The following is a 12,083-nucleotide window of genomic DNA, read 5'->3' on the forward strand; positions in this document are numbered from 1 at the left end:
AACAGTTTGCTCTGGTGCTAAAGCTATAGGAATATCCTATAGAGCAGCGGGGTGCATTAGCACACCGCTGATTGAGTGTAGCCAGCAGAAAGCCACCTATAAGGTGAGCGGGGGTCCTCTGGGGAGAAGAGGGTTGTGTGGCCTTAATAACATCTGGAGGAACATTTGGGAAGTCCCCTAGAGACCCTTACTGATTACCTACACCAGTCAGCTAGCAGGCATTTTGCCCTGGGAGGTCAAACATTGTTCTACTGAGCACAGTTGCAGTTTTTCCTCTCTCCTCTTTTTTGTGGTGTGTTATATATATATATTGTGTGTGTGTGTGTGTGTGTGTGTGTGTGTGTGTGTGTGTGTGTGTGTGTGTGTGTGTGTGACTATGCGTGTGTATACGTTTTCCTTCTCATGAATTTCTGAGTCAAACCCAATTTTACCCAGGATGTTAAATCCAGAGAAAATGTGAGAGATGTATTTTTATATAACCATTCTTTTCCCCGCATGCAGTCTACATTGCAAACGAGACTGTATAGTCATTGCCAGGCTTGGGCCGCTGGGATCTGGCAGACTACTGAGAGCAGGAATGGGGTCCGGCCCCCAGGAGTCTGGGTGCCTCATTCAGGGACCCAGCAGCTCGGGCCCAGGTGCTCAGGGGATGGCTTGCCCAAACCCTGTCACTGCTGCGGTTTTATTACAGCCATGAGCTTCTAATGTGCTAAAGATTTTTGTTCAGCAAGTTGGTGGAATATCAGAGGATCCCTGTGGTAAGTAAGGGTTAATCTAGATCCAACTGTGCATTACGCAGATTTAACGCATGGCTCTGGAAACAAAAAAAATCACCCGTCACGAGGCGGGTTGTTTGTCTCCAATGCAATTTTGTAATGCACAGCTTGAAGAGAATTAATACACTTATTCCATGGTTACTACATACTCACGTATTTATGAAGATACAATTTCCATGTGTTGATACCCAAAGCCAAAATACATTTATTTGGGACTTTCTTCTCATAGTCATCAGCATATTTTGCTTGGCTACAGCCTAAGCTGCTGTCACTAATTCCATTCTGCCCTTTACTAAATCACAAGTTTCATTACCAGTTATACTTTGTCTGCTGTTAAGTCTAACATACCATGACTAATTCCACTGTTGCCCAGCCATTAGGCACAGATTCTACACAGAAAAGAGGCTTAGCTGCACCAATATAGGTCATAGAATTAGAATGCTTTATTGTCATTGTGCTTAGACTGATTAGCCAACAATAATTTCTTACCAGAATATGAATATAGCCATGTAAATTTTGATAAAAGATGTTTATTGATGTTGCTTTTGGCTATCTTATGAATTTAGAACAGTGATTAAGCCTGACTACCTGTGCAATACATGGTTCTAATTCACTCCAACCATCCAATCAGAATAAAGCATTTGTTCCTTAAACATCATACGGCTGCAGCTCTAGGACATCTGGGCAAATCCTACTGTAAAAATATCTGAGCGTAGAAATGTATATATCACATAGAATGAAAGATCAAACTAGCAGAAAAAGGGACAATGAACAGATAGTAGAGAAAGGCAGAGAGAAAAAGACAAAGCAAGAGACATATTTGGTGATTGCATTGCAAGCAAGAGGCAGATAGAGTGACAAATAAAGACAAATAAAAAGATAAAAAGACACACAGACAGACAGTGAGGCAGAGAGAGTGATAGACAAACAGAGACACAGGCAGATACGTGAGGCTGACCAGGGTGCTGGCATCCAGTATGGATACAGGTCAGGGTTTGAGCAGTATTGCTGGGAGCACGGTGAGGCCTACTGCCTCCTCTGAGAAGCATTGGGGCTCCATTGGTCCTGGAAAGGAGTATTAATCTCCCATACAACTCCCTGTATTGGGGCTCCTACCACACTACTTCACCCACTTTTCCTTACACACACAACTCTCAAGAAGGTTAAAAAATCTTCGAATGTACTCTCCGAAGTGTGTCGGGTGCAAGCTCTAGCAGGGGACCTAGAAAGATGACACTTGAATGACTGAGTACGTTTGGGGCACCAAAGAGAAGCCAGGGTGAAAATTCTCTCTGGCTTAATTTGCCCCCAACACCCCCTCCGTTGGGGGAATGGCCTTGTTGATACAGCTTGTGAAGCTGCTAGGCCAAGTGTGTATTTTTACATATGAAATTGTTTTCTTGGGTGAGCTGACATATGGAAATGGTGTTTGTGGATAACAGTGTGACGGAATGATGAACGAGGTGCCGGAATCGATCGGGTGTGTAATTACACTTCATCACCCTCCCTCCTCCTGCCGCCACTGCCACCAAGTCTCCCAGCCTACATTTCCCACAATGCCACATGACTCGCTGGTGAACTTACATTAGACACACAAAGGAATCATAGCTGTCATTGTTAAGGGAGGTCAAATAGAACATGTTTATCATTCAGAATAAAAACAAGCTTTCAGCTGTTTAGCTGTAGCCTTGAATTAAACAAATCCTTAAGGGTGTGTAAATGGAAATAAGACATATTTCTTTGATGCCAGCATGATTAAGACATGATTATATTAAAACGGATTAAGGGAAAGAAGTTGGAGCGGATCTGGGAGCTGTAGCTTTGGGTGACCGTCTGGATCGGATATGCTTATGCAAAAAGAAAGTGATTTGAGTAGGACATCAGCCAATGACTTATTCACGAGGAAGAGGAGGAAGAGAAAGGGGCAGGAAAGGGAGAAATGCTCGAAATTAGCACAAATAGATTATCTGTCGTCCAGTCCTCGGGTGCAGGATCGGCTGTGCAGGAGCCAGGGGAGGGGCGGCTGACCCTCGGGCAGAGAGGCCATGATAGCAGCACAAAGGGGGCAGACTACAGTTAAGCGATCCGTCATCTTCTCATGCACCGGCGGAGGAAGGGAGAGGATGGCAGCCAAAGCGGCACCAGCGAGGGAGTGTGCCAAAAACCGAAATCTCCTTCCCTCTTCCAGACCTGGAAGATCTACCTGGAGGATGAGCACCACTAATCACCACTGGCAAACAGCAGGTGAATCTGAACTCAAATCCTGTGTGAGTGAACGTTATGAGACATAAAATAGAAGAAACTAAATGACATTAAGCAAAAATGAAAAGGAAGTATAAAAGGACATTTTGTGTAACATGACTGTAAAATTAAGCCTGTGTGAAAGACAACCCTTTCCAGCAACAAACACAACACCTACCTTCACAACACACAACTACATCTATACTACCAATACCACAAGAACACCTATCCTGCCAATATCACTACACCTGTCTTCACAATACCACAACTACAGCTATCCTACCAATATCACAACTACACCTATCTTCACAATATCACAACTACACTTATCTTGCCAATATCACAACCTCACCTATCCTCTAAAACCCACAACCACACCTATTCTCTCAATACCACAGCCATATCTATCTAATAAACAGACATAAAGCCTTTCTGCCACTTCTTTTTTAATAAAAAAAATGTAATGCAATCCACCAGCAGCTGCCAGTCAAAAGTCAATCAAATCCCAATAAAGGTCCATTAGGGCTGGACCTGTGAAGAGCGCGGCTGCCGTATCAGGCGGCCTCACACTCCACCTGGCCTGGGTGGGCACTGGCTTGTAAGGCCCCAGGGTCCAGCTGCCTGTTTAGAGATACGGTTGGCCAGCCACAGACGCAGATAGCACTCACATAGAGATACACTAAAACTGGCCATTCATTCAGAGACACACACACACACACACACACACACACACACACACACACAGAGAGAGAGAGAGAGAGAGAGAGAGAGAGAGAGAGAGAGAGAGAGAGAGAGACATAATCACTGTACACTGGTGAATTACTACCCTACCTCTTACATAGACACATTCTCTCTCTCTCTCTCTCTCTCTCTCTCTCTCTCTCTCTCTCTCTCTCTCTCTCTCTCAATCTTCAGCTGTGATGTGGCTGAATGTAAATTTCTATGAGGAAGAATGTTTCAGACATTCCATGGGCAATACTGTTGTGAGGGGTAAGGGGAGAGATTGTTTTTTAAGCTGTGGTTCTTTCCTGCAGTTTTATAGTGAATTCTGATTGTCACTTACCTAACTGACAAACTCATAGTATCAGACCCATTGCTGTTTGTCAAATGGGAAACATTTACCTCCCTGTTCATATAGAACGTGTATCGGCAGTATAGGGCTATAACCACTAATACTGCTACTACCTACTACTACCACCACCACTATCAACAACAACAACAATAACTGCATGTTTGGCAGGTACAAAGGGTTTGGGTGTAAATGTGGCAGCTGTCTTGGTGTGTTAGCTTTGGCACTGTCCTGTGGAAGTGGAGGGAGTTGTGGTGGCTGTGTTGGGGAGCTGGAGATGAGGGTGTGTGGGGAATAATGTATAATTCACATAGTGACTGAGGACCAGAGTGTGTCAGAGCTGACAGAGTCTACTCACACTTTTCCTACAGAAGCCTACCCCAGGCCTGATTTAATTACACTGTATTGATCTCTTTTGCGCGCACACACACACACACACACATACACACACACACACACACGCACACACACACACACACACACACACACACACACACACAGATTACTATAGTACTATCTTAGTGGGCCATTCCATTAATTACCATATATAAAGCTATGTCTACATCTAACCCAAACTGTAACCCAAACCTCAGCAGCTAGTAAAAAAGTGCTGCATTTCTAAATAAATAAGTGTTTAAAAAATCCTGTTTTCCTGTTACCATTGAGACATTTTGTCATGGATACACGCATACACACACTGTTTTTATTTCTAATGTTGTGTATCGATCCTCTCCTCCAGCTCTTTAGGCTGGCTCATCATTCATAATGAAATGTAATGAAATCAGTGTTAATAATTCATACCGGCCCTACGCAGCACACCTTCAAGAGTGCAGTGTGATCACTTCTTCCTGTCCTCCTCTGGTCTACTTCACCACACAGGCTGCTCAAGCACCAGATCTTTTGTTTAAAACTGAAATACACCAAATCTCTGAGCCCTGTCATGCTCCTCTTACAGAGGGAAGAATAGAGAGAACTGTTACGCTGTGTTTGAGTCCACCCTGTCCTCGGCCACACCACTCTCAACAACGCAAACGCACATTGCGCGCGAGTGCACACACACACGCGTGCACGCACACACATCACTGGACAGAATTGTATTTCAGGGTTAAGGAGATTATGTGTCTCTGCTGCATGACTGAGGCTTCTTGTTGGGAGAATGACCAGCAGAAAAAACGCCACCATTACTGCTGAACTCCGGAGGACCTCTTTAAAACTACAGGGGGTGTTTTTCAAAATCGATCAATAGATCAATACATTAAACAATCAATCAGTCAGAAAGGCATTCACTCAATATCATTCGCCTCATTAGCAACCCGGGCCTTTTGGGAGAGGTAAAATATTTGAAGCCGTGATTCCCAATCATGAGGTACTGACTGTCCACCTCTTACTGTGGTTGTTTTTCAGAAGTGTAATTACATGCTCACTTGTGCTGCCATTGAGAATAGAAATGTGGCCATGTAAAAACCTTTGATCAGGTCACTCAAGAGAAGAAAAGGACAGCAAGAAGACTATCCTATGTCACAGTCTTAAAAATAATACTAACAACAAACACAGACATAGATAGATAGATAGATAGATAGATAGATAGATAGATAGATAGATAGATAGATAGATAGATAGATAGATAGATAGATAGATAGATAGATAGATAGATAAATAGACAACAGACGAGTGTTTTCTGTTCAATGTTTAACAGGTAAAAATGGTTGGGGCTGTAGTCTGGATGAAGTGGTACAGACAGTGGTTCTCCACAATTGAAAACCTGGAAACATATGCGATTCCAAAAAATGTCACCCCATATACACATAGAACTGCTCTCAAATGAAAGCTAGCATTCTGTATTTCAACCTCATTGTGAACATCTTTTAATGTGATGTATTAGTAATTGGTTGCACTCTACAGTATATATATATATATATATATATATATATATATATATATATATATATATATATATATATATATATATATATAACACACACTACCCACACACACCAAACACACACACAAGAGCCTAATGAGGATGTTGACTTTTTAAAGTATCCCTGTGAGTGTAATGCAGTCTAATTGCCCTTTAAGTACTAAACTCCTAAGTGAACCACTTGGGAGTGACTGTAACTGACCTAACACCATTAACCTACACAGATCCTCAAGAGCAGCTCTATGTTTTTGTCTGCTTTATATGACTATCTTGAAAAGCTCAAGATAATTGATCTTGAAAAGCTCAGGAGGGAGTTATGTCATGACTGAAGTTCGGGAATAAAAACACACCTGCCTTCCCTGTGTTGTGGCACTACGTGCACACTCATCACTGCCTGTTTATGTCACGCTCACACGCACCCCCCCCCCCCCCCAATCTCACAGTCTCCACCCTGTTTTATGTTTATTTTTAAGCCTTGAGGTGTTGGCTGTCGAGCTGAAGCTATGTGTCACAGTATGTCAGGGGATCTGCGTTTCCTTTTTTTGTCCTCTGTCTCCATGTTGTTCCAGTAAACCTTGTCAAATTCTATTATGTTTTGGGCTTGGTTTATACATATAAAACTGCTGTCAAAAATATATAGCACCTTCAGTGTACTATAATGGAGGAATTTGTGTTTTGTTTTTTTTTTTCTTCTTTTACCCCAGACAATAGGGCTAAAGTGCCAAGAAACGAACAAGCATTAAGGTTTATATTTCCACTCAGTGAACACCTGCTCACACTAAAGATGACAGAAAAAGTATCATCCACACCCCAGAAATAATTAGGAAGTAATCTCTTTAATGTGTCACAACAGATTTACGTCATGGTCTCACATGTTAGATTTATCAGGCTGAGACAGTGTGCTTGTAAGTGGTGTTTTATGTGAGTTGATGGTATTCCTGTTCTGATATATGGTAGGAATTTTTGGCCTAAGGTAAGCACTGCAAGTATGTGGGTATATATGTGTGGTGTTGTGTGTTGTTTGTTTGTGTGTGTGTGTGTGTGTGTGTGTGTGTGTGTGTGTGTGTGTGTGTGTGTGTGTGTGTGTGTGTGTGTGTGTGTGTGTGTGTGTGTGTGTGTGTGCTCGCGCACACATATGTGCTGACAACAGTTTTCACTACCGCAACTTGCTGGCCAATTTTATTAAACCTCAGAGAACTGACATAGGATTCCTTGGAAGGAGATCCATAATAATGACAATAACACATTTTGCAGCTCCTTTACTATTTACTTTGAACTAATCTAGATGTACTACTAGATGTTCTAATCATACCTGAGACATATCGGTCATTCATATTTCAAAATGTTGAATGATTATAAGTTGTAAATTACAAATCAACAAACATACAAAACTATATTTCAAAGCAAATCTGGAATGCAAATTTGCTTAATCTATCAAGGTGTCACAGATGACTACACAGATAAGGCTGCAGGCATAAACTAAACTTTGAAAGCCCCACTCGGTCCACTCTGAAAGCACAACTATGGCAAAGTTCACCTTAACTACACAGCACTTTTCCTGAGAGTGGTTCACTCTAAGAGAGACCAGTTGCATCTCAAGAGATGGGTACTTTGACCTGTTAAGCACATTGGTGCACTTGGGTGCACAAAGTGACCCCTTGAGAGTACAGTTATGCTGTAGTATTTACCTTAGGTCATAATGACTAACCCAGTGGTACCCCTGTTCCTGACAGACTGCAAGCAATGAAATGATTACAAAAAGACTCTTACTCAACAGTGAAACCCACTAAACCTATATGAGTGATAGTAGTTCTGAGAGTCAAACCGAGATCTGAAAGAGTAGTCATGCCTTACCTCCCATGGACTTTGATGTCAGAGATGGCATAGAAGTATCTGGACAGGTTGCTGTCATCCACCATGGTGGCACCGGTGGCAGGCCGGAGGAGGCGGACGCGCAGGTCTGTCAGAGTGAAAAAGTCCCGCAGGTTTTTGGTGGTGTCCAGCTGCCCATAGAGTGAGGCCATATTGTGCAGGCGTGGACCGGCAAAGAGTGCGAAGCGGTCCTTGATCTCGAAGCGCACTGTCTTGTCGTACTTCCAGACGTAGCCACGCGAGTATTCCTCGGTGCAGATGATGTCCAGCAGGGTGAACTGCGACAGGTCCTGCACCGTCTTGGGCTCCATGGTGAAGGCGTCCAGGCAGTCCGTGGCATAGAACTGGTAGGGCTGCCACGTGCGGCCGTAGTCCAGAGACTTCTCCAGAACCATCTGCTCGGGCCGACCCGACTCGAAAGTGATGACGATGTCATCTGTCAGCTCGATGGTCTTGTTCCAGGACAGGGTGATGTTGACAACGAGGGGCTTGGGGTACTTCCTCCATGAGGTCGACTGCCAGAAGGTGGTGGGGTTGCGACCCTCGAAGTCGAACATGAGTTCAGGCGGGTGGGCGAGCTCCTCAGTGCCGGCATCACATTCGTTGTTGCACATGTAAGGGTTTTCCTGAGCAAACGAATACAACAGAAAGACAGAGACAAGAGAGGAATGAATGCTTAACTGGGAGCAGTAACACTGGTATCATCCTGTGCTTTATGAAGCCCTGCATGGAGTGTGGCAGGCCGTAGGAAACAGCATGTGCCCCGAGGGCAGGCGCAGTGAGAGGACACCATGGTGTAGCTACAGGTGGAGGTGATGCCCTGCTTGGGCCTCCACACTTGATGCACTCTAGAGGCATCGTAAAGCACCACCACAAACCATCCCTGGCTTTTATAGCCTCCCTTCCTCTCAAGCCTGCACTCACAGCTAGCCAGTAAAACCCAAAGTCAGTGAGGCCCATAGCATTACTCGACACATAATTTATGCGAGGCCCGGACACTCTGCTACTACGGGCTACATTAATCAGTGATTGTCCAATAAATAAATAAAGTAATTAATTAATCGATTAACAAAAAAGGGAGACGGAGAGAGAGAAAAACAGAATGTGAAATGCTCATTAAGAGTGCAGACAATCCCAAGGTCAGAGTGACAAGCAGAGTGAGACAGTGCTTTGGAGCCATTGCTCCTCAACATAAAGGCTGCTTTGCTCTGCACATCCAGTTAAGGACACCCGAGGTACGGCAGTGTGGCTGAACTGAAAAAAACCTCCTGCAGGGCAAAGTATTGTCCTGCAATGTCCTGCAAATGGCGGGCAAGCTCCAGAATGGCCTTTTGCCACCCAGGTGGCGCATGGAAACGAAGATGACCCCAGAGAAAATAAGAATGTGTCCCCTTCGCTTGCTTTCAGCCACATGCAGCTTTAAAAATGTTCCTCTGGACCACACCACATCACATGCATCGCACACCACAAATCATTAGAACGGGGTTGTTCAGCCTCTCCTCGGGGAGGTGGCTTGGCAGGGGTGTGTGCTGGAAGCAGCAGGGATGTTGTCAAAGGGGGGGGGGGGGGTCCCTGAGGGGATGAGGGGATTGGTCGTGTCAGCTTTTTAAGGTACACATGCTCCAATTTCTCATGATAGGAGTCCAAGGTGCTAGAGCAGCCAGGAGGTGTGTGTCTCTCTGTGACTCTGCCATTCAGGATGGTGACACACTACTGGGTGACGCAGGAGGGCTGAAAATAAAAAAAGAGCGAGGGCTTGAGGCAAGAGTTTCTGCTAATAAGCCTTTGCCTTTTGCCTGTAGGCTATGGCGCTAGAGCTCTGGACTGGAGTGAGCAGCAGTCTGCTGGTCTGAACACTCTCTGAGGCAGAGAGGTTGCTATGGTGTAGTGGGTGACCACGCTGCCGCTCCCATAGGGGAGCAGGATTCAGTCTCTCCTCTGAGCAAGTGCTCCATGTTGTACCAAGAGTCCTTGGGCAAGAGTCGTAAAACTGCATTCACCTGCCTCTGTAACATGTTTGAAAATGTAAGTTGCTCTGGGTATGAATGTATGAATGAAAGTATATTTTTGTAATGAGAGACACACACACACACACCTATCAGATGCACAGTGGTTTGTGATTGTGTTGTGTAGTCTGGAAACATTTAGTGAAATATCTTAAGCATTACCTGAGATTATCTCCTGATTATCGAGGGCTAATCTTGCATCTGAACACATCTCAATGTCATCAGGACAATGGAGCCATCCCTGTTCACTTCTGCATAAATAAACACCAATACCCCTCCCCCTGTGACTGGGAGCATGAGACCCAGCTGTATTGTCGGTAATGTTTCTTCACTGCATAGGCGTGCGTGCCCATTCATGGGAAAAACAATTACACATTATTGCACAATTACAGTGTCTCCCCTCTGCAGCCAGGCAGTACGTGTAGGACAGGTCACCGGTGGAGAGCCGATTAGGATGTGGAGAAACAGGATGTGATTCATGGTGCCAACAGGGCCCATGTCCACCGGGGAAATTACCCTGAACGCTTTTAATGGGCACGACAAGCTCGGGATCAGGGCAGCCCCTAGATTTTATGAGCCCCCCCCACCACACAAACACCTCTTCCTCTCTATTTTATACTCCCTTATTCTCTTTTCCAGTCTCTCTCCCTTTATTCTTCACACTCTCTCTTGTCCTCTTAGTTTATTTAAACCATTTATCTTGCTTTCTTTATTTTCTGTTTTCTCCTCCCTCAGTCTCCCTTAATATGTTTCTTTTAAACACTCTCTTTCCAGCCCTGCACCATCGGTCTCGTAGATCAGCTCTTGTGTTCTCTGCTCCCTCTCTGATTATCATTAGCACCATTTTTCTGAATTCTGAATTCCCTTTAATCTTCACTCAGATGTGAAAATCCATACGCCTCATCACAGTGTCCTTTCTGCCCTGATCAGATTAGGATTAACATCTTTACTAATTACTAACATTGACTTTGGCACCAGTGATATCAGTTATTCTGATGTGTGTGCAATTATTTAACCCCATTTACAGGGATCACAGAGAAGCTTTATAGACAAAATGGTAACTTTTCAATGTTTCTTTTTATTAGAGATAAATTAGCTCTGCCTGGATTGATGGCCTATTTGAAATGATCAGACAGAGAGAGAGAGAGAGAGAGCGAGAGAGAGAGAGAGAGAGAGAGAGAGAGAGAGAGAGAGAGAGAGAGAGAGCGAGAGAGAGAAAGAGAGAGAGTGAGAGAGTATAGCCATACTAGTCAATAGAGTACGCTAATGCACTATTGAGCACGGTAATGCTAACAGCGAAGGTACACACACTCACACATACACCCTCACACACACAAGCATATATATAAATATATAAAATACACACATACATTATATAGTGAGAGAAGAAATAGAAATAGAATCAAAATCTAAACCATGTGCCTGCCTGATACAAATCACCCGTAAGTGGAAAGGAGGCAGTAGCCTCGGCCTCTTCTGTCTGCCAGCACAGCTTCTAAAGAGAGTAAGATGTGGTTTGTGAGAGTGGCAGGCCAGCATTCACATCAGAGCAGGCAGAGGGGAGGGGCGGCTGGGGTGGATAAATTCACCGGCCGCTGACAGCAGCCTCTGATAGATGGGGCCAACCAATCTAACACATCCCTCTGTGTGACAGATGTTTCTGGCTCGTAACTCCGATCACAGATTGCTATCTCTCTCTCTCTCTCTCTTTCTCTCTCTCTTTCAGTATTTTGCTTGACTATCCAGGATCTTAGAGTGCGCATGTATGCACGTTTGCGTTTAGATGTTTTAAATGACACACACACACACACACACACACACACACACACACACACACACACACACACACACGTTACACAAAAACAGAAAAAAAAAAAGACCCATCACCTTGTTACTGGAATGTGTTTCACATACGAGACTGTGCCTGTTTTTGGTGTGTATATACCATGCAAAATAGATCGATATCAATCAGAAAGAAGATGAGATTTCTATGCATCACAGCAACTAGGAGCTGCACTCCGCTCATAAAAATCTACTGTGTAATTGGCTCTGTGCTCAGAGAGAAAGTGTGAAGAACAAATTTCTCCCTCTCTCTCTCTCTCGTTTAAAATGTTAATGTGTGATCTGTCGGAGGGCAGCTCAGGAGACCAAGCTCTGAGGAGGCCTGGGGGTCTGCCAGAAGCTCGCTGCCTCTCTGG

General features: G+C 44.3%; 1 protein-coding gene across 5 annotated transcripts in view; it reads right to left on the reverse strand.

Annotated features, from left to right (window-relative positions):
* The window catches only part of ntng1a (netrin g1a), a 78,829-nt gene that overhangs the window by 36,503 nt on the left and 30,243 nt on the right, over positions 1-12,083 (reverse strand). For all 5 annotated transcript variants that reach the window (XM_035531199.1, XM_035531200.1, XM_035531198.1 and 2 more), the window contains exon 2: positions 7,862-8,505. In XM_035531199.1, the coding sequence (XP_035387092.1) occupies positions 7,862-8,505 (644 nt within the window). The remainder of the gene's footprint in view (positions 1-7,861; positions 8,506-12,083) is intronic.

Source organism: Electrophorus electricus, chromosome 10 (assembly GCF_013358815.1).
Source record: "Electrophorus electricus isolate fEleEle1 chromosome 10, fEleEle1.pri, whole genome shotgun sequence".
Lineage (NCBI taxonomy): Eukaryota > Metazoa > Chordata > Actinopteri > Gymnotiformes > Gymnotidae > Electrophorus > Electrophorus electricus.